General features: G+C 38.6%; 1 protein-coding gene across 8 annotated transcripts in view; it reads right to left on the bottom strand.

Annotated features, from left to right (window-relative positions):
* Positions 1-595: 595 nt before the first annotated feature.
* Positions 596-22,417, bottom strand: part of rasgrf2b (Ras protein-specific guanine nucleotide-releasing factor 2b) — a 45,765-nt gene continuing 23,943 nt past the window's right edge. Inside the window, exons 6-29 of one of the 8 annotated variants that reach the window (XM_067521967.1) lie at positions 21,744-21,860; positions 21,523-21,602; positions 20,322-20,515; positions 20,129-20,238; positions 19,925-20,043; positions 19,427-19,587; positions 19,267-19,333; positions 18,122-18,258; positions 17,722-17,804; positions 17,133-17,447; positions 15,901-15,990; positions 13,624-14,117; positions 11,121-11,246; positions 9,606-9,695; positions 7,494-7,600; positions 6,345-6,406; positions 6,090-6,150; positions 5,339-5,442; positions 4,546-4,630; positions 4,260-4,457; positions 3,828-3,907; positions 3,615-3,732; positions 3,449-3,517; positions 596-2,825 (exon numbers count right to left, since the gene is read on the bottom strand). In XM_067521967.1, the coding sequence (XP_067378068.1) occupies positions 2,733-2,825; positions 3,449-3,517; positions 3,615-3,732; positions 3,828-3,907; positions 4,260-4,457; positions 4,546-4,630; positions 5,339-5,442; positions 6,090-6,150; positions 6,345-6,406; positions 7,494-7,600; positions 9,606-9,695; positions 11,121-11,246; positions 13,624-14,117; positions 15,901-15,990; positions 17,133-17,447; positions 17,722-17,804; positions 18,122-18,258; positions 19,267-19,333; positions 19,427-19,587; positions 19,925-20,043; positions 20,129-20,238; positions 20,322-20,515; positions 21,523-21,602; positions 21,744-21,860 (3,160 nt within the window). In that variant the 3' untranslated portion in view covers positions 596-2,732. Of the gene's footprint in view, positions 2,826-3,448; positions 3,518-3,614; positions 3,733-3,827; positions 3,908-4,259; positions 4,458-4,545; positions 4,631-5,338; positions 5,443-6,089; positions 6,151-6,344; positions 6,458-7,493; positions 7,601-9,605; positions 9,696-11,120; positions 11,247-13,623; positions 14,118-15,900; positions 15,991-17,132; positions 17,448-17,721; positions 17,805-18,121; positions 18,259-19,266; positions 19,334-19,426; positions 19,588-19,924; positions 20,044-20,128; positions 20,239-20,321; positions 20,516-21,522; positions 21,603-21,743; positions 21,861-22,417 lie in introns of all 8 variants that reach the window. The other 7 variants (XM_067521966.1, XM_067521969.1, XM_067521972.1 and 4 more) reach the window with 7 other exon arrangements.

The raw sequence follows: 22,417 nt of genomic DNA, 5'->3' as shown, positions 1-22,417 counted from the left end.
GTCCAGAAATATAGTAAGTAAGTAACTGTAAAGGAAGTTTCACTTTATTGTTAAAAGTATGTTTCATTCAAATGTGACTGTGTCAATCTGAGACTGACAAATTGACACAGCTAATTGTTTCTGTATGTTTCTGGCAATGAGTGTTTGCAATGAGTTGATAACTGGACAATCCTTAAGAAATGTTCTTAAATATTAAAATAACAATAATAAATTCAAGATGGATGGACATGTATGGTTTACAAGAACATTTGCCTCTAGGCAAATGCAGAAGGAACGCCACCCTTTCTGTCTGGTCGTTTTGAGTCTGTTTATTGTAATTGTTTCATCTGTTTTCAGACGTGGATATTTTTTACTTACTTGAAGTAGACTTGATGTCTACTTTTGGATGTTTTGGACCACCTTAACCACCTCCGACAGTAACGGGTGACTCTAAATTCTTAATAGGCGTGAATGGTTGCCTGTGCGTGTATGACTCTCTGTCTTAGCGCTGAAATACACTGGCGGCGATTCTAAAGTGTGTTTCAAATAAGGCCAAACAAAAAGCAACTTAATGAGGCTGAAATTATTGCACAGTCCAAAAAAATGCAAAAACACATAAGGCATGTTGAATTTATTTACCCTGCACATACAAGTGAAAAACGCAACAAATATATAACACATACAAACAAATACACAAAATAACATTACAATACAAACATAGCATCCTGTATTCACGAACCTGTATATAAAACGGACACTTAGAATTACAGATGCAGTGCAATGGACTAGGTTTCCCAATAGCAAAGCCTGAATAAATATCCTCTCATCGCTGTGGGACAAAATCATTGTTTTATGAGGAAAGTTCACTGTTTATACTGAGCCCTGCGTAACTTCCAATTTTGCTACTGCATAACAACAGATGACATAGCCTAGATAGACTATGCTTGACTTACACTAAGAGACAAACGTGCCAGATTTTATGGACAAAATATTGTTTTATGCCTTTTAACAGAGTCTTCTGACAGCTACAGAGATCAATATAGAGAAGCGGAGGGGGAAGGTTCAGTCAGACATGCACAACATGCAGCTGTTGTGCGCATGCAGGACAAATATTTTCATCATATCAGCAATATGGAAAACAAATTCTGATTCTTATTGAAATGCTACATTTTTTTTAACCCTAAAGAAACAAAGTTAAACAGGTTTCTGGAAATACAAGAGCCCGGGATGCAAAATAGGAAGAAGACAAAAAAACTCAATATTCACAGCATGACAACTCAAAGTATTTCTTTATCAATCATATGATATGTGTGAAGTCACTATATACAAAAATAAAATAAATACAGTATCTGATGAAATAAATAGCATGATAAATAACGATCATACTGTCACTCAAGCAAAGCTACATTTCAAAGAGTGCAAAAACTGCCCCAGCCTAAATCCTAGAGTTACACACTGGGACCTGACAACATGCCAGTGTCTGACAGCCAAAAAATCAAAAGTAAATTAAACTGCACATAAATGCTGCAAAAGCTTTTGGTCCGTGGAGGCTATTACATTGTTCAAACACCAGAGGGAGATATTCGCTGACGCTCAGATGCTGCAATGACTTCACTATGTTAACACTAACATGCTACTGTTCAGTCTACATGACATATTTTCTTAATAGAGTTGAATTAATGAAACTACAGTATAGGCCAAATTTTTGAAGAAAATCATAGGATTTCTAAAAAAAAAAAAAAAAAAAAAAAAAAGACATTATGCTTACCAATTGGCATTTGTGGGAAAATTTACCTACAGAAGGCACTGATAAAGTTTTAAATTTGTATCATTCATGTGGACATTTAAAAGGAAAAAAGCTTTCATGCAAAGTCTTCAAGCAGTGTTCTGACTAAAGACAAATAGAATTATTCCATCAATGGAAAAATCAGCCACTTCATCAAAATATATCAAATGTTCCGCATTAAGATATCTTCATGTGTTTCATTTAAGGTCTTCCGACGTTATATTTGAAGGCTTTCAGGCATACCCAGCCCACTGAGGATGCATAGTGGCTTAGAGAGTCACCCTTTTAAGAGTGAAGCATGCTAAGCTGAGGGTCAGGGATCAGGTTGAAGGCCATTTAGACAGTTACATCCTAAATCATGCAAATGTTATGCAGATGCCGTCATGACAGAAAGCATTTTTTGGGGTTCTTGCTGCACGGACATGGCACAGAAATGCACAAACAACAGAACACAGATAACAGCACAGACACACGAGCTCCGACACCTCTCTGTCATGCCTTCTGTATATGCTACATCTGTTTTCTCCATTGATTTTTAGCCATTCCTTGCATGCTCTCAGCCTTTTTCTGCAATCTCAGGCTGTCTGAGGAACTGGGATGTCAGGTACACCACAGTCTCCACTGAGCAATGACAACATGTCATTTCCTCAAAAACCCTCATGCAATGCTTTCCTAGAAATGAATGCGAAAAAAACATTTTCCTCTTGTTCTCCTTGAAGACAGTTGATCTACCACCTTTGAAATTGCGAACCTGGCCACAATTCATACTCCGTCATTCCCTTGTAAATCTCTCAAGCTCTCAACTGTCCTCATCTTTGACTCTCGAGATACTGCTCACTACAGTTTCTTATTTCCATTTCCATGTCACCCTCAAAACTTCACAATATCCTCATGATTGATGAGATGGGCACGTTGCCCTTGGGGGTCCAGGTTTGGAAGGCTCCCACTGGCCGCAAACAGCTGCATCTCAGGCAGGAAGCCTGGGCTCAATCTTCAGGGAGAGATCATAGAGTGTGTCTTCATCCATGATCAGAGTCTTATCCATAAGGTACTGGGTCACCTGGACAGAAAAAAACAACAGGGAGGGAGAGATGATGAGCTTTATTTTTTTTTTACTTTCAATGAAAGAGTCATTATCGTTGATGGTGATTGCTCCACAGTCTTAAGCTAATGGATGATGTGATGGTATTGAAAGGAGAAAGATGGTGTTTGACTTAAAGCAAATTTATATTTGTCTTTATTGAAATGTCTCTCCATGGAGCTCTGACAAGCTATTAGCTCTGAGGGTTAATATGCCACTAAGTGGATTTTAGAAAGATTGATATGTTGTAGTAGTAACCGGATTGGTGATTTAAGATGGCTTCTGCAGGGCCATGCTTTTAGCTCTACATGTACACTTCCAAAAGACAACTATAAATCAAAAGGGTTTTAAAAATCCATAAAGGAAATGTCATGTCAATCTTTTTCATATGAGTCATTTTTCAAAATTGAAATGTACTCATGCTTATTTTATACATCTCTTATGATCTCTTATTTTTATCTGTTAGTTTCACCCAAATTAAGTTTTGTAAAGCACTTTATATGGAACTTTTATGTAACTGCTATATTAATAGAGTCATTTTCTACTCTAGAGTACATCCAACTACTTTAGTTGTTTCTCCTGAAAAATGAAAGTGTGTTTACCTTTGCTTGATGCTCTATTCTGTAGGGAGTCTGCTGGAACTGTCGGATCTCTCTGATGATGTGGGATATCTACAGAAAACGTGCAATTTATGTTGAGTAGATTCTGTGTATATGTACAGGTGATATAAACCATCTTTGAGTACTTTTTTAAATTATATTTGCTTACCATTCTCATTTTGGAGAAGTTAACAAGACCTTCTTCAGTAAAATTGGGCGTTCCCTCCTCAATAAAGGCCAGGTCTGTTAAATACATTCCCAGATATGGCACACATGGAGGGTTGCAGCTGTGGGAAAAACATGCATGATAAATCGTCTCAAAGTCGATTCCTATTTATTTCCTTTAATTCCTAATAGATTCTGAAAATGTGCAATATCTCACTTCTTCAGGGTCTCCCTTAGATTTTTAAATCTTCCCTCAGAGGATACAGTCTTCTGCAGTTTGTCCATCAGAGCTTTAGTCTGCACAAAACACATTTTAAAATTGTTTTAAAACATTATCATGAAAAGTATAGGATTTACACCTAATGAAAGATGACAGGAATGATAAAGAATAATAAAATGTGAAATCAAATTTGATTTAATCCTGAATAGGCAGTGTGGCTTTGTGGCGAGACAGATTGTCTAGAGACTGGATAAAGCAGTAAGAGGATATGCATTTGTAGATAACACAGAGGCAACACAATATTTTTTGCTTCAGTACAATAAATGTTATTGTTATTTAAATATAGTACTTCTTGGGAACTTGTATTATGCATACAGACAGCATTTATTTTATATGCATATGTTGGGGATTGATGGTGATTTTATCCACCTGTTTGCTGACTTTAGCCCAGGTCTTCTTCAAACGATAGATGGCGCTGCGATTGAGCGCAGATGTGATCTCCAGTACTCCGTTGTAGTTGTTGAGACAGCGGCAGATGTCAGCCACAGCGACCCACTTCTCTATGGAGCTGGACCTCGAGCCCACGTCAGTGTGGGTCATAATCTGGGACGCCACTAGGTTACTCATCTTGATGAAAAGAGAGAAGATAAAAGTGCATATGGCAGATATTTACAGGGCAACAAACCAAAAGAGTAAAGACGGTGAAAGAACCTACATCATTGAAGTGCTGACTGGTTTTCATGATGTAGGGTGTCCTTTCTGTTTTATCAACCTTCATCCAGCCCTGGCCCAGGAACTCTCTTAGAGAGGGAGGACAGAGACATGTCATTAGTCAAATCAAATACTAAACTAGCTGTGTATAATTATTTTTGGAGGGACAATATGGCCAAAATGGAAATATTTGAGAAATAAATCAATCAAACACATTTGCTTGTATCTTTCAGCAGTTTTTTTTGGATCATATTCAGAGTCAGCAACACTGTGAAAATACCTCAGATTGGAAAACAACAATGATGTGTAATGGCACAGATGAATACTTATTAGAAAAATATTTACAATTCCTCATTAACAAAAGTTTATTTCCTAATGTATCACACATCTTTCTACATAACCAATAGCTGGGGAAACTGTGCAATTAGTGCTACTATTGAATTAAAACATTCACCAAGATCCAGTAGAATAAAAAATTATTATATACACAGCGCAAAAGATCTAAAGGTATGTTACAAATGTTTGTTATGTTTGAGATCATAGGAAGAACCTTTTCTCATAGCAGCAGTTTCACACCTAATGATGTCAACAGGTCAACCTACATATACAAAGATAAACTAGAGTCTTTGAAAATAAAAACTATATTTGAAATTACAGTCTTGACCTTCTAAAAGCAAAATTTACTTTACTATGGTGCTGCTGGGTAAAATACAATGACTAAATTAAAAATACCAAGTATCTCTAAAAGTTTTGTTTTGTTTGGCCTAACAGTGTGTGAGTGTTATGAGAGGACTGACTCGTAGGGAATGCTCCTGAAGACGATGTGATCCAGCAGGGTGATCTGCTCAGCCAGCTCCATCGCTGAGAGAGACTCAAAACACTCTGCCTTCAGACAGTCCGCCTGAACACACACGGGCAAGCGCGCCCAGCCGCATGCACGCATGCACGCACGCACAAACAAACACACACACACACACACATGTACACACATAAAGAGACAAGCAGTCATACAGTAACCATGACAAAAACAGAAATAACAAGTAAATATAAATACTAATAAAGATACTGACTATGATGAGTATGTGTAATGACAACTGACAGTTCCCTGGGGACCATCACAGTCAGGACTGGGTATATTAACCCCTTCTGCCCAGAGGAAAGGACAGTGTGTCCTGACAGTGGCTTTACACATCCCACAACGGCAGTGTGTATCTGTCTGGGAGTCCCAGCCATTTTTGAAGCCAGGAAAATTAACCAGGAGCACTTGTGGCTCCTAAATGTTTCATGTCTAAGAAAGGCCAAACAGGGATAACCTGGAAATGTATACGTATTTGGAAGGTGATGTGAATTACAAGGCTTGCTTTATGCAATCTGACTAATTATTCTGAATACTAGCTATCAGTCAGCAAGTCCGCAATGAACCGGGTTGACATTATTCAGCAAAGGGTAGAATTTCTCTTTTTATACTGAATTCCTCCTGATTAATTTGTCAAGTAGAATTCATGATCAAATGTATTAAATTGATGGCTTAAGATTTCCTGTTCTCACCATCTGTAAGATGTCCTCTATCCTCAGTTGGGCATCGTCTTGCTCATCTTGAGAAAGGGCACTAAGAGATAGAGTAGAACAGAGTAACATCAGAATAACACACTTTTGAACAGAGCATAAAAAAAACTGCACATAAAAGAACTGAATTATTTTAAAAGTAAATAGAAGATAATTTGCAGAAACTATTCAACTTGTATAATCAAGTACCACATGCCCTTACGTGTGTGTGTGTGTGTGTGTGTGTGTGTGCTGTACTTAAGTATGTTGGCAGTAGCTTTTCTCTCTTGAGGCAGAAGGTCTGGATCTCTGAGCACCTCCTCGAGGAGACAAATCACTGACATCTTCAGTTCCCCATTCATTTCAAAGTCCTAAACACAAACACAAATGAGCAAAATTGACTAGACGCTTTACAGAAATACATAGCAACCACCATTAAATGCCTATCGTCAGCTACTACTCTAAAATTAACCTAATTCTTCATAAGTCAAAAATTTCAAACTTTAGGGGAAAAAGAGCAAAAGGTTAGTTTGAACAAACTATTTTTTAAAATTTTTTTCAAATGTTTACATAATTTGACATATTTAATTTAATGGTAGTTAAAAAATACCTGATAGATTAAGATGCCAAGATATTACATGATGCCAAGATGTTACATTCATAAAATAAATCTACGACTACTATAAAACTCTGCTGATGTTTGACTTTCATTGTCCTAATGGCCTGATACAGTCAGGAGTATTACATTGAGAGCTATTCAAGTTTAAACACTATAATAAAAATATATTGATTTGACAGTGTCATTGCATGTGTTAGGAGCAGGAGATAAGCATTAGGTGTCTTCCCATTGGGATCAGTCCTCAGTCTATTGCTGTTTACAACTCTTCATTTTCCTACCAGACCTCAGACGTTCTTTTCCTACTTCTTTTTCTCTTTCCCAAATTTAACTCCTGTCCCAAGGTCAGTGTTAATAAGCTCTTTGTTTGTTGGCCTTCAAAAAGAAAAGAAAATGTGAGTGGGTGTATATGTATGCGTTTGTCGGTATGTTAATAAGCCAGCTAAAAATGCCCTGTCATCACAGCATTTTGTTTTATTGAAGAAAACACATAAAACAGATCGATGCTGTTAGAGTAGAAGGACCTCTACGCAGGGAGTCAGGCAATTACTTTGATATTCAGTTCATTAGAGGCAATGCTTGCTGTTTAGCAGAACAGTAGGTGGACTGAGGCGAGCTGAGCTGCTTGTGCAATTGACACGGCAACAATATGCAGTGCGTGTGTTTGTGTTTACGTGCTCAAGCGAGAACAGTGGAGCAGAGGGAGAATGCATCTGCTTTAATGAGACCACAGACTTGTTCACCCCAGCATACAGGGGACCCCAGACAGACGTTGGTGGGTGCAGACAGACCTGTGAGTGTTTGGAGACCCAGTGGCGCAGCACATTGAGAACTCTGTTAGTTGCAGCGCGGCGGATGATGAACTCTTTATCGCAAGTCCTTTCAGAGTTAGTAAACACTGGAAGGAAATTAAAATTAAAAAGAAAAAGAGAAGTGGAGAAAATGAGAAATAGTACTATTACATAACTTTCATTAATGATGTGGGGCTTTAGTGTAAAATAGATCTATTTGTGATTGAACAGTAGTTAAATTGTATTAACAATAGTGATAATATCTAAGGGAACAAATGATTCATTAAATGTCTTTCCAACTCCTACAGAGGTAATCAGTGTTGGTCTAAAGATATATTTGTTTCAGTTTTTCTGTTTGTATGTATTAGGACATTATTCAGCATAAGCTATGTTTTAAAAGGACAATTCCGCCAAAATAAGGGCCAAATAATTAACTGTCCTTTTCTTGCTGTCAACCATTTTTATAAGAACTACTTAGTAGTTTACAAACTGTTGTAGTAGAACTGAAATATTGCTTATGGTAACATCTTGCTATTGAACTTCATATTATGTACAACCCCAATTTAAAAAAAGTTGTGACAATGTGTATAATGTAAATACAAACAGAATGCAATGACCCTCATTTTATTCACAATAGAACATAAACAACATATCATTTGTTGAATTAAACTATCATTTAATGGAAAATATTCGCTTATTTTGAATTTGATGGCAGCAACACATCTAAAAAAAGTTGGAACAGGGTGGTGGTAACCATTTTGTAGCATCCCCTCTTCTTTTAATAACTGCCGGTAAACGTCTGGGAAGTGAAGAGACTAGTTGCTGGAGTTTAGTAGAGGAATGTTGTCCCATTGTTGTGCTGCTCAACAGTCCTGGGCCTGGGCTGGATGTTTCTTACCATGATGCACCAAATGTTTTCTATGGGTGAAAGGTCTGGACTGCAGGCAGGTCAGTTCAGCACATGGACTCCTATCCTGCTAAGCCATGCTGTTGTGATGGATGCAGTATGTGGTTTAGCATTGTCTTTTTGAAATATGCAGGGCCTTCCCTGAAAGAACAATTTTCTGGATGGGAGAATATGTTGCTTTAAAACCTCTTTGTACTTTTTAGCATTGATGGTGACTTTCCAGATGTGTAAGCTCATAATAGGCACTAATGCGCCCCCATACCATCAGAGATGCAGCCTTTTGAACTGTCCGCTGATAACAAGCTGGATGGTCCACAGACAGTGATTTCTGGAAGTGTTTCTGAGCCCACGCAGTGATGTTCAGTAGAGAATCATGCCTGTTTTAAAGCAGTGCCTCCTGAGGGCCTGAAGATCACAAGTATGCAGTTTTGACTTTCTGCCTTGTCCCTTGTGCAAAGGGATTCCTCTTGTTTCTCTGAATCTTTTGATGATGTAATATACTGTAGATGGTGGGATCTACAAAATCTTCACAATTTTACCTTGAAGAACATTTTCTGAAAATGTTCCACAATTTTTAAATGCAGTTGTCACAGATTGGTGAAACTCTGTCCATCTTGAGAGGCTCTGCATCTCTAAAATTATTAGTTGTGAAATGCTCCTCCAGCCTTTTGTTGCCCCACTTGCAACATTTTTTGTGTTGCTGCCATGAAATTTAAAATGAGCTAATATTTTCCATGAAATGGTAAAATGTCTCAGTTTCAACATCTGATATTTTGTTTATGTTCTATTGTGAATAAAATATTAGTATTATTAGAATTCTTTTTTTTTTTTTATTGGGGTTGTAGTTAAAGTTGCATTTATTGCCATGAATTTGAGCAACACATCTTCCATTCACTTCCAAACAAACTACTGGGATGGTAACAGAACTCTATGAGCTGTCCTAAAACAGAGATAATTGACACCAAAACCACCCACTTAGAACCATCATAATCAGGTGCAGAAAGTTACATTATTATCAGTTTTTTGTAATGTTTTGACTGTGTTTTATTTGTCCGGGTTGTGCTCCATTTCCATACAAACATGGCCAAAAAAGTGATCCTTAAACTTAAAGGACACAAATTGACAAAGAATACACGGCTTCATTTATTTATTGTGGAATAAATACCCAATAAATAAATATTGTGTGTGCCAATGTGTATGTGTACCTGGTGGTCCCCCATGTCCTGCTGCAGCCGTGGCGATAGCAAAGGCTGAAGCAGGAGAGACTGAACAACGTGAGTTGTCACCTGACTGGACTGCAGACAAAAAAATGATCAGTAAGACCAATGATATTATGATGGACTGTAAGAAAAAAATATAAATTTAATTTAATTGAATCTTACCATAATGATCGCAATAGGCAAATTAAATTATCATTTTAAAAACATTTATCATTAAAATAGTTAAATGGATAATAATGTGTCAGTCTTAGTGATTGATATTTATAGATAAAACATAAATTGCTTTTTAATCTTTTGATAAAATATTTATAGAAGAATGGGCACAAAGCAAAACTAAAAATAATACAACAATTGCTTATAATACGAAGTAGAAAACAAAAGCAGAATAACAATGGCAGAAAAAATAACCAGTAGCCTACATATGTTGTCATCTTTGTCATCACTTATAAAGCTCTGAATCATAAACGTTGTCGTTACTTTCACACACTGTCAAAGTTTTAGTATTCAGTATTTAAGTAAGGAGACAGGTTTAATGTTAAGGGGGTTTTATTGCAAGGGCTAGGGGGGTGAAACATCTGAAAATAACTCCACAAGGAGGACAGGAGATTACACACACAGAGAGGAAAAAGACTAAATCAAAGCTATAACTGTTAGGGAAGATAACTAACTAACACATACTAAACAACCAGGATCAGGAGTAGACAACAACTAAAGGTTGTATACGCACAGGGATCAGACAGAACAGTAACTGATATCATCAAGACACACTGGTGCAAAGCTAAATTAACAGGGATAAATGAACGGAGCTCAAAATCGAGGCTGACTGACATGGATAATCAAACCTCAGACCAAAATGGCAGAAACAGAGTCCAAATACGGGGAGCGGGCAGAACAGAGAAACAGGAGAAAAGATCCGGAGGCATGCAACATGTCAACAAAGACGAGCTGGCAGGGAACTGAGGGGAGGCCAGTTTAAAAGGACAGAGGAGCAGGTGAAAGTAAGCTGAGGGGCTGCCAAAGTAAAAAGTGGAGACGGGAAGTGAAGCTGGGGAAAACAGTGACAAACTAAACACATGGAACAGAATCGTGACACACACACAGTGATGTGTGTAAAGGTCCTAAACATCCTTTTCAGAAATCCTATCTGTAATCACCTTCTCCACCTATCACCACTAAAACCATCATCCTCATCCTAACTGAAGCTGTGTTGTGATAGACTCCTGACAGCCTATTTAACTGGGTCCACCTGGAAAAAAACATCTTGAGACACCTGCAGTTATACAAAAGCATTCTCACAAACACACATTAATGCCCTTGTCTACTATTGAGTTGTGTATCATGCTGCTCTCCTAAAGATGTCAGCCCCCAGGGTCAGAGATCCTCTGTTGGCTCTGCAGAGTAGCCTGTCAGTGGGCACAGTACTGCCCACTGCAGAGGCTTCTGGCTATGGTACTGTGGTCTAGTTATGAGTCATACACACACAAACACCCACAGTCTTACCTCCAGGCTGTCTGTAGCGGAGGTGTCGAGGTGTCGAAGGAGAGCGACATGGAGACATGTCTCCTGCTTCACTGCTCTGGGGAGATTCTGGCATGATTTTCTCCAGTGACACTGACTCAAGTACAGCTAGACAAGAGGAGAGAGAAGGACAAGAATAACAAAAATGAAGATTATAGTGGTTATGATAGTGGCCATTACTGTGTCCTACTAGAAAACAAGTTATAATTATACATTAGTTAACTCTGCATGGCTTTGAAATATCATCAATACTTGTTTTTGTTCCTTGCACACTTTTTACCTGCGTACAAGTGAATTTGCATGTGCGTGTATCTGCATCCATAAAGCTTGGCCTGTTGGTGATATAAGGCAAATGTGCACTACATTTGCATACAAATTATTATCCTTTGCACACGCTCTCCAACACAAATGCACACACACACAGACAAGAAATAAGTGATAGAAAAATATTATATTCACTATATAGTATACAGAAAATAAAGTGCAAACGTGTAAGACATCAAATCAGGTGGTATTTGGTAACTAATCATGCATTAAAAAACATTTGTAAGCATATTTTGCTGTTAGTTTGACACACACACACACACACACACACACACATATATATATATATATATATATATGTGTGTGTGTGTGTGTTTGTATTTCGCCCTGAATACATTGAAGACTATACAGCACCTGTTAATTGGAAGCCCAGAGGCACTTACTGTTCCACTATGTATCTCTGTGTTTCTTATATACATATGTTTCATATAAAAGAACTTTTGTTTGGGGACAGCTTGAAAGAAAGGCTGACTAATTGTGGGAGGTTTCACATGATGACATCAATATATGCTAAGAATGTCACACTGTTAATTTCTCTGTGAAAAAGAAATGGGAACATTAACAGTCAACAAAGATAACATACAAATAGTTTTACGTATATTTATATAGGTAGAGTAGCCTTTATATTAAAAAAACACTGTGTGATTCATAGCCAAAGAAAATCAAATGCTATATTTGGAGCAGTGACAGAATGGTCCAAGTGTAAATGGTTCTTGTTTCTTGTCAGTGGTTAGCAGCTGTCCCACATGCACATGCACAGACATATGCATTGATTGTATGTGTGTGTGCATGTGGATGAGGTCTTACTGCAGCTTGTTCTTGTTGTGCCATTTCCCTAACACTATCTCTTCAGTCTGAGAGAGCTGTTTTAATGCCGCTATTAAACGATCTGAGCATGTGCAGTGGCTGACTGCAGCACACAAATGCAAGTAGACAATAATGATGTCCCGCCAGGCGCCTGCTCTGCTCCTACAGGAAAGACTTCACACTGTGTCATTTGATGAGCAAACCCCAGCTCTTCATAAAGATTTCAGTTTGCCAATAAACCTCGGCATGTTTACTTTCAGTCAGTATGCAGTGTTCAGTCGATCACAGATACAATATATGGCTCACATACCTACAAAGCAAAGTGTGTATGCTGTCAATTTGTACATAGCAAGTTGCTATAAAAAGTACACTACCCAGTACAACATAAAACGCTCATGTAATTGAACCTAAAAAACAAGTTCAGGAAACTTAAGCTATTAAGTTGACTTGACTGTTCAGTCACATGAAGTAAACTATTCAAATAGATTTGCATTCTTTTTACATTTCTTAGTTTTCCTAATTAACCAGGCAGATGCCACAGAGATTATCAGCCTCTTTGTCCGGGGAGACCTGGCCCATAGTTAGGTCTTCACTTGACATGAAGAACCATACCATTACGTACGACAGTTACTGAGACAGTAACTTGTTAAACTGTGAGGGTATGGAGGTGGCAACTAACTTAAACATAATTACTATTATTACAAAAATAAAACAACCATGACCTAATTTAACAAGTAATAAATACACTCAGAAAGTTTCCACCTTGAATGTTACTTGAAAATACAAAAAAGAAGAAGCATTAATTAACTCTTAAAATATTCATGCCAGGAAATAGCCATGGACTTTGATTGAATTTTACAGATTCAAATCTACTTATTAAATTTCAATATTTAAAATATCGTTTTCAGTCATTTTTCCCTTTGCTGCTACCATATTTGTTTAATGAGAGGCTTTAGTCATAAAACTGATGTGTACGTTTAAAAAAAGCAAAGACATAATAATAATTCTAATTTATAATTCAGTGAATATCAATCAAATAGACAACTGATGTTTGCCATGCATGATGCAGTGATGAAAGGTGAAACTTTATGTGATGCACAGTAGTTACACGTTAAAGCAAAAGACTCCCCCTTCATATCAAGTGGAAATTCTTCTCCACTACAGTATGTTTACTAAGTGTCACTGAGTTATCACAAGTTGGAATCTGTCAGTCTTTTTGTTTCTCTTTTTATTTTCTTCTGTCACTTCAGAGACAGCTAAAAGAAACCAGATGAATTAAACAAGGACCTAACCTAACCTTAAAGGTCTGAGCTATAAGCTCTTTGCCACAGCATCAGTGTTGGCACAAACTTACTTCTGCGGATGCTCCGTCGCAGTTTGCCACAGAAAGGATCGATCCTGGGCACCTCCTCCCCTTCTGCAGTTGAGCAGGGACTCTGGTCCGGGGAAGAGGGAATGGGAGGAGCTTGGTCCTGTGGTGACTTGGAGTTGTTGGGTGGGGGAGAGGTAGAAGAGGGAGGAGGTGGAGGAGAGGACGCGGTCGGAGTCGGGGTCTGAGGCGTCAGAGCTAGGGGGGTGTTGGCAGATGTGGGGCTACTGGCAGCAGACTGGGAAGAGTTATTGTTGATGCTGGAGTTCGACAGAGGACTGGTTAAGTCGAGACCTCCAACCCTGCCAATGATTGGTGAGTGCAGGGAAAGCTTTCGGGTACGGACAGGGGAAGAGGTACGGGATGGGATGGACAGAGGAGGCGGAGAGGAAAACTTGCGGCAGAGACGAGGAGATTTGTCGTTTATGTGCTCACCACCTCTGTTATTCTGATTGGTGGCAAAGAACAACTCCAAGGACCTGAGACGGAGAAAATGCAATATGTTAGCAAAAAAAAAGAGGATATTAAAAAAGCAATAAAGAGTGAGTTCAGGGAAAAGGGGGAAAAGATGAAAAGAAACTGTCTAGTTGCAACATCTCAAAAAAGACCTCTAGTCTACACTAAAAATTTAAAATTGGATTTGCAAATAGCTTGTGCCACATACAGTAAGTTTGCTGTATTAGAAATAAAGGTCCGGTTTATGATCGTAATAAACTGACTGATTGAGCTTAACTTATCAGTGGACGTGTACGGTACAGAAAGAATTAAAAGAAGATGCATTTTGATGATTTTTAGTGCTTAATAGCTAATAGTCTACTCTCTCTCTATAATAAAATGACGTATCTGTAATTTCAGGACTAACTTTCAGCATTAATTCGAGGGTGTTTACTTCAACATCAGATGAACCGTAGAGAAAAATCAGGCCTATGTGGTTTCACAGTTTAAAGAACAAAGTAGTTGGATAAGTGAGTAAAAACTTAAGCAGCATCATTATTTTCATCAGTATGAAGGACAAAATTACTGAATTTGATGTGAAAGGGGTAGTTCATCATTATAGACTCACAGAGAGTCATCACCAGGTTATGCAGATATTCAGCCCAGTGGAATTTATAGAATCAATGCTATATCAGCGGAGTTAAACCAACTTAAAATAGTGAGAAACAGTCAGATAAAGAGACAGATGTTTCATTTATCATTTTTGGTGACAGCTGTAATTTGATGGCTTCTCTCTGTCTACTATTTATAACATGCAAAATGTTTGCCATATGAATTTTATAAAGTGCTTTTTGACTCCAGTCTGAACATTATAAAGTTAATGACCTCGGCAACAGAGACATGTAAAAATATTTTTTAAAAACTGAATGGAAACAGCTGCCCTAAAAATTCCTAAATTGCCGCTATTATTATTTTGCTCAGCATTTTGTGGGCATAAATTAGAACTGTTCAGCAAACGTCAACTCCCCCAAATTGTCTCGTACCTGATCAAAAACACAGGGGCATCAAAGTCAACAAAAATGTATTGACTTCATACAAATGGATTTCATTGCAGATTACATTTGCAAACGTTAAATTCTTTGTTCATGAGGCAGTGAAAGTGCAATGGGTTTAATCGAAAAGCATTCTGGTTATAATTTTTGTGATGACATAATCATTGCTCAGCTCAGAGAGTCATCTGTACAGAGCTATGTCAAGGGAGGAGTAATCGTGCATAGATAAACACAGCCATCATTTATTCACACAGGCCTGTTATTCCACAGGAAATAGATGAACAAATTGCAACCCAGATTGAAAAATGAGGGGTTGAAATGAAATGAGGAAAGTGGAGGGTAAAATACGTGAAAGGCAGAGAGGAAAAGTGGAAAAAGAGCAAGCAAGCAGCAGTAGATGCTTAGGAGAAGGATACAAAGGGGATTCAAGAGGGATGTCAAAAGGGAATCGATATGAATACAAAGAGAATAAAACAGCCTGGAGGAAGTGACACTCCAGTGAGAAATCATGCAACAGACCAGCTGCAGATTGGCTCCAAAATATTTTCCTGTCATCAACCCAGCATGTTTCAAACTGGTGAAATTACAAGGTGCAGTGAGTTGGTATTCATTCATTTAACAGGATAGATGGCGGGTAAGAAGTAAAAAAAAAGGTCATGCGTCAGTGAAGTGTCAGACCAAGACTGCAAAAAGAGGAAGAACAGGCAAGACAGGCTGGAAAGAGACAGTAAGAAGGAGGAGAGAGAGAGAGAGAGAGAGAGAGACAGTTGGTTACTTGGACTGATCCACGGCTATCTTCTTGATCTTCAGACTGTAGTCAGGACAGATGGATGACATGGACAGACCAAATGAGTAGTACTGTGCCCTGTAGTTAGAAGGGACATGAAGAGACAGGGACATGGATGACAGAAAAATTATTAAATGGATGGGTGTGTACAGTTGGACTGAGACATGAAAATGCAAGTAGGAGATGTGACAGAGATAATAGATGGTTTGAGGAAAGATGATGGAAGGATGATTGAATGTCTTGATAGGGTAAAAGGTGTGTTTGAGGAAGTGTGTGAGTGTGAGTTCAGTCTCTTAGATATTGACGTAAATCAAACACATGGGAGAAAAATCGAATGCAAAAATAGAGAGAGCTACATGTATGGTAAAATATGTGATAGTGTGAGTTTATGCGTGTACATGTGTGTCGTTAACAGGAGACTGCAGACGCTCTATCAGAGGCAGGGTAGAATAAAAGAGAAGACTTCTCTGTCTATTTGAACCATCTAAAGTGGCACTGAATGTGAATTTTCAGACTAATCATACGGAAGAGATGATTAGCAGTTATAGATCACTAATGTTTGATTTAAAAATTTGAAATATAAATACACACAATTGAAAAAGTATCAACAAAACCATGTGGATACTTTAAATCTTCTTTATATCTTCTTTTAATCTTCTTTAAGTTTTTATTCCACAGTCTCTCTGAAGAAAATGCTTTTAAAAAGACACTCATGCCCATCTGGAGTGGCATTAAAAATATAATGGTAAAATTATTTTGCCCACACACCCCACCTCCAAGGGGGGGTCTAGAGGCCAGCGTGACTTAGGCCTCACACTGCATTTAGCCCGATGGCAGAGGAAAAAAGAAAGCTGAAAATCCAAGTAAAGCAAAGGCAGAAATATAAACACACAAATGTGAAGCAGCCAAACATCTAATAAGTGAAAGAGAGAATGAGTAGAGAGAGAGATATATTCCTATAACTGTGCCACAAACTGTGCTGAAGCATCTGTTCTGCTGGCCTGTACACACAGGTTGGTATATTTTTCAGCCAGCATGCATTTGACCTTGTGGACAGAGGTGGATGAGGAGTGCCAAGTCCAAAAAACACACAAATTCAACGCATCTTGGGTGTATTTGTGTTTGTTTGAGCACAAAATCATGAAAGGACACATCTAACCTCAATAACTGTGTATGTTTCTGTCTGCCATCTTTATTTTAATGTGTATGCGTTATCTGACCTGATCGGTATGGAGGAGAAGGGTTTCTTGTAGATGTCGGCCAGTTTGTCCATGACCACCGTTGCCGTGGTGAAGATCCTGTATGTATGCAGGAAGGTGTTGAGAAAGTCTATGGACAGGAAACGCAGGTCGGTCAGCCTCTCCAGCAGCCGCTCCACGCTGGCATAGCGGATCTGGGGGACCTTGCAGGAGTTGAGCGTCTTGCTGAAGCAAATGTCAACATCATCTTTATGGAGACGCACATCGGATCTGATGGATACACACGTACACACATACACACACACACATAACCAAGCATGGGTGACTGCTGGGCTGCTAAGCAAGGAGAAGGTTATGAAATCATAGCTGAGCAAAAACCAGCCAAGTAAAAGAGGGAAATTAATAGAAAACTCACATATTTCAAAGAAGGTTGATAGAAACAAAAGTGGATACCAAAGAAGCATAATACATAACATACAGACTAAGGTTTACGGTACATGAACACAACTGTAACATTTTCACCCAGGTGTGCTACATTATAAATGTATGTTTTGCAACACTGGCATGAAGAGATGAGTGTTGCTCTTCACACACACACAAACATACTTACTTGATCATATGAGGCACAGTGACTTTGGAGTTTTCCTCAAATACACTGGTCATCAAGCCATTACAGCGGATATTATCTATACACTACAGAAACAGAGAGAATGGGTAGAGTGAGGAGAAAATATTAAAACATCATAAAACATTTGGGTTGGGGAAAAAATACTTAAAAAGCCATTTTAAACTGTCTGCGTATTTGTTTTTGTTTGATAAAAATGATCCAGTGTGACAGTCTTGTATCATGCTACTTTGTGAAGCACTGGAGACTGTGAGCTGAACTTGGCCCTAGAGAATTGCACCGTCGTCTGTGTTTACTTATCGCCAAGCCTTCTCAATGCCCAGCAGAGACGTTCTTGTTATTCTGTTTTTATCTAGGTGATTGTTTGTGCGACTTTGTGCATTACCTGGCTGATATCACTGGTCCATGCAGCCTTCTCCTGCCGTGATGGCGCCAGCAAAACCACAGTGAATGGAGGCGAATCTGATGGTTCTACTACAAGTTTAAAGTCCAGCTGTCCAAATACCTGACCACCGGCTTTAGCTGTACAGTAGGAAAAAAAATAAAGAGGTTTTAACAGCAAAGAGGCCCTAACTGCAAAAAAGTGTTTGTGCACATGCATATGAACATAAAGGCATAGCAGACCGGCTATATTCATTCTGTACCGTCGTTAGATTTACTGTAAGTGAAAAAAGTGTGCGTGAAGAACTGACATTGTTTGATGTCTGTTTGTGTGTGTGTGTGTGTTCTTGTGTGTGTAAGTGTTTAATCAATCTTTCGATTTGCACATTAAACTCAGAGAAAAAAATCATGGGCCAGTAATGTTTAAAGGTCAAAACCTGATATTTAAAGGGGTGAGTATCTGATATTTAAAGGACTGTAATTTCTGGACACTTATCATCTGACAGCAAATTAACCTCTGTATGTGGCAAAGCATCAGCATCCACTTAGGACCTTCAGTGACTGTTAACACAAAGTCTGCCTGAAATCTGGGGGGAGAGGGTCACTGTTGACGACCAACTAAGTTTTATTGACCACATTTCCTCCATCTACATGCAGATCTGCCTTCTACGGCATCAGAAAGATCAGACCTTTTCTAATATGCTATACAATTCTGTGTGCAGATACCAGATGAACCAGCAACGTGACTAATTTTTGATCAGCCACAAATGACACCCGTCACACCACTGTTCACATCCGTGCACTTTCTTGTAGCAATTGCTAGGAGGTTCCCCTACAGAATGGTCAAATCAACAGCACCTTTCTACTTAAACACGCTAATTGAGCTCTACAATCCCTCCCATGTCTGTCAAAGGGCTAAAGGTTAAGTGTGAATGGCTAAGTGGGTTGCCCACTAATTGCAGAGTATGTACTTTCCAGATTTCCAGATCGTCCAGTCTACATGTCAAAGTGTTCTTGGGCAAGACACTGAACTGCAAATTGCTCCTGCTGTGTGTTTGTGTGTATGTGTGTGTGTGTGCATTCCTCACTTGTGTATGTCACCTTGGAAAAAAATAAATAAATGCCTAAGTGTAAAAGTAGCAAACTTACACTCCTCATCACTGGCATCGGGTTCCTCTATAAGCGTGCAGTCAATTAGGGACAGAACTCCACCTTGCTGTGACAGTTTAAGAGAAAATACAGTTTATTACGATTTTAAATACAAGTTTGCCACTGAGGTATACTAAGACAGAGGTAATAGTGTTCTCGCCTTGAGAAGGTGCAGTTTCCCCCCAGAACTTCGTGTACAAACGAGGAAGTGTTTGGTAAAGAGGAAACACTGCCTTTCCCCTTCTTTCTTCAGGGAAAGAGAACCCAAACGGACCTTACTTAACTTTCCTCGCTCCACTGATGGCAGCTGGATCAGGGAGCCTGAAAGGGAGGGACATGGATTACATTACATAGCATTAAGCTGCCAAAAGCTGTGGGCTACGCGGCACAAACATGGACATGTCAGAGGTAACATTTCTATATAATTTTGCATCCATGTTTTCGGTTTTCACCTGGGCAACAAGGAAAAACATCAACTGGTGGTCCAACAACAGTGTATTTCTCAAGAGCACTTAGCAGAAGAGAGATTTTGCATGACTTTAAGTATCTTTATGGTACTGTCACTTTAACCACTTGTCGTTTCTGGCTGGTGATGGCAAAATAAAGATAATAATAATAATGAGAATATAGAAGTGATTGTGTGCTGTTAAAGACTCACCCTGTCTGACAAAGGTCTGACTGGTGTCAAGCAGGATGTCACATCCCTCCACTATCATCCTCTCTATGGCCAGGTTCTTGCGGATGTTCTCCGTGTCACTCACCTCATCATGCATTACTCTGGCCACACACAAAATCAATAAAATCAATAGTCAGTGTTAAAATGTATTAGGAAAGCTTATTATTGTGTGACCCAGACACTTACCTGGACAGTTCCTCTAATTTGGACTTGGCAAATTCAAGACTCTTGCGCTCAACGTGCTCATGAGGTGTGTGTGCCAATAACTCATGCAAGGTGATGATGTATCGGGGGATCTAATTAGTAGAAAACAGCAATGTGACAAAAAAGATGACTTCTGCGTTGTTGAAACAAATGCGTGCTGCTTCTGGTGCTCTACCTGGAACATGGGGTATGTGAGGAAGGTCTCAAGCATCCTTCCCTCGCATGCGGTGTTAGACTCGTACTGTTTGAGGAGCTTGTCGAAGTCTCTGTTCTGCTTACAGTTGGCCAAAACCTGAAGACTGTACTGATGGTTTCGTACAAACTCCTGATAGATGTTCAGCATCGGGAGCAAGATGTCAAAAAGGTCAGCTAGAAAAAAAAAAACACGTCGTTGGTCAATGTGAGGACTAAAGGAGAGACCATCGGAGAGTTTGTTTGTCAATTTGCCAGTTAGTGGACAAATATTCACCTGAATGTAATGTCATGAGATGAGATGTTTATATTATTTTAAATCTAGTTTTCTTGTTTTTACAGTAACTTTAGTCTAACTCTGGTTCATGTCATCTATTCTACTTCTTGTTTGTGAAGAGTTTCATGTGTATCACAGTAAATCTGCTGTTTTAAACCCGTATTTGACAAGAATTAAGCCCACTTGCTGCACAGCTGTGCACTTTTCCTATTTCACTGCAGTCAAACCAAATCAGGGCTCATAAGGCTTTTGAATGGTCATTGCTACGAAAGAATTAAAGTATCAAAATCATGCAAGATAGAGTAAAACCACATGCAGAAATTTATTACTGCAGAAAATAAAATACCTTCAAGTTGGTTAAAAAAGGAATACTTGTATCTATTTATGCATATGGTTTACTGGTTTTGGATTAAATATTCTGATAATGTACTAAAAAATAAAAATACTACAGAAATGTACTACAGAAAACATACTGTTTGTAAAAAAAATCTTTATTTAGCATGTGTCTAAAGCAGGGAATCAGATAAGGATGACATGTTTAATCAGTGGCGCCTTTTCTTTTTTAAATTTGCCACAAGTAATTTGCTGCCCTGTCTTTCAGCAGTCAGCAGCAGGTGATGCGTATCTGTTGAGGGCGCTTGTGTATCAGGAGGTGAAATGGTGGGATGCCTTTTGGTCTGAGTGGTCATTGTCTGTCAACACAATGAGTGTGCATGTTGCAGGTCGAGATAAGAAAGTGAGCACATGCATGTCTATGTGTGCGAATGGGGCCATAAAACGCCAAGGCTGACGTTTGAATGAGATAAGTAGGGTTTGGAGGGCCACTGAAAACCTGACCTTGATGTAACTGAGGGGTGACAGCGTATATGCACACAGTGTGTATTTGTGTCAGCAAGTAACAGCTTACCCAGCACCAGCGTTGGCCAGTTGGCTATTCTCGCCTTCAAGCCTTGATGGAAAATCTCATGTAGAAACATGATGGTCTCACTGAAGACGCCATGTACATACAGTGTGAAAAAAAAATGAAAAAGAAGTTCATTCAGCATCTGCCTCTGCTTGTGCTGCAAGGATAATGAAAACAATTAAAAGCAAAGGTCAATCACATTAATACGCTGTAAATATACACACCTGTTGAGGAAGATGCTGCTGACATCATCATGACTGATGGGGGGTTTCTTGGAGCTGGCAGCCATCCTCAAAGGTCTGAGGAAACAGTTGACCAGGATGTAGAGCTGGTGGACATACCTGTCAAACAGATAAACATTCATCGTGAGTTGAATAAACAAGCTGCTCAAAGTTCACTCAACTCAGTGAATGAAGCTTTGAAGAAACTAAAGTGGCAGATTCCCCAGCATGCATTATCTGAGTGCTAAAACCCTTCAGACTCCCATTTTTTACAGTCTGAATAAAACAATAATCAGCATTGAAACATAGTAGATACCTTAAATAGTCATTGTATTGCTCCTTTTCATAATAATATTGGAAGTGGAATTCAGTTCCTATTCAATGACTTCAGAAGCTGCAGTAGAATGTTCTACATGTTACCATGAAGAACTGTCTCTTTTAACTACAAAATGTGAAAGCAATGTTATTTCACAGTTGAACTTGGCAAAATAATTGGGCAGAGAAATTTATTTCATGAAAGATTTGAATAAACTTGACATTTAGTGTGTTGAACCTAAAGTAACTATAATTGTAGCCCTTTAGGTTTTTAAGATAAATTCATTCAAGTTATATTAGACATTAATTCTTTTTCTAACTGTGTAACTGGTTTCCACAAATCGTTTTTTTGTTAATCTAAA

This window comes from Channa argus, chromosome 11, assembly GCF_033026475.1.
Source record: "Channa argus isolate prfri chromosome 11, Channa argus male v1.0, whole genome shotgun sequence".
NCBI lineage: Eukaryota > Metazoa > Chordata > Actinopteri > Anabantiformes > Channidae > Channa > Channa argus.
This window is presented reverse-complemented; position numbering and strand designations above follow the sequence as displayed.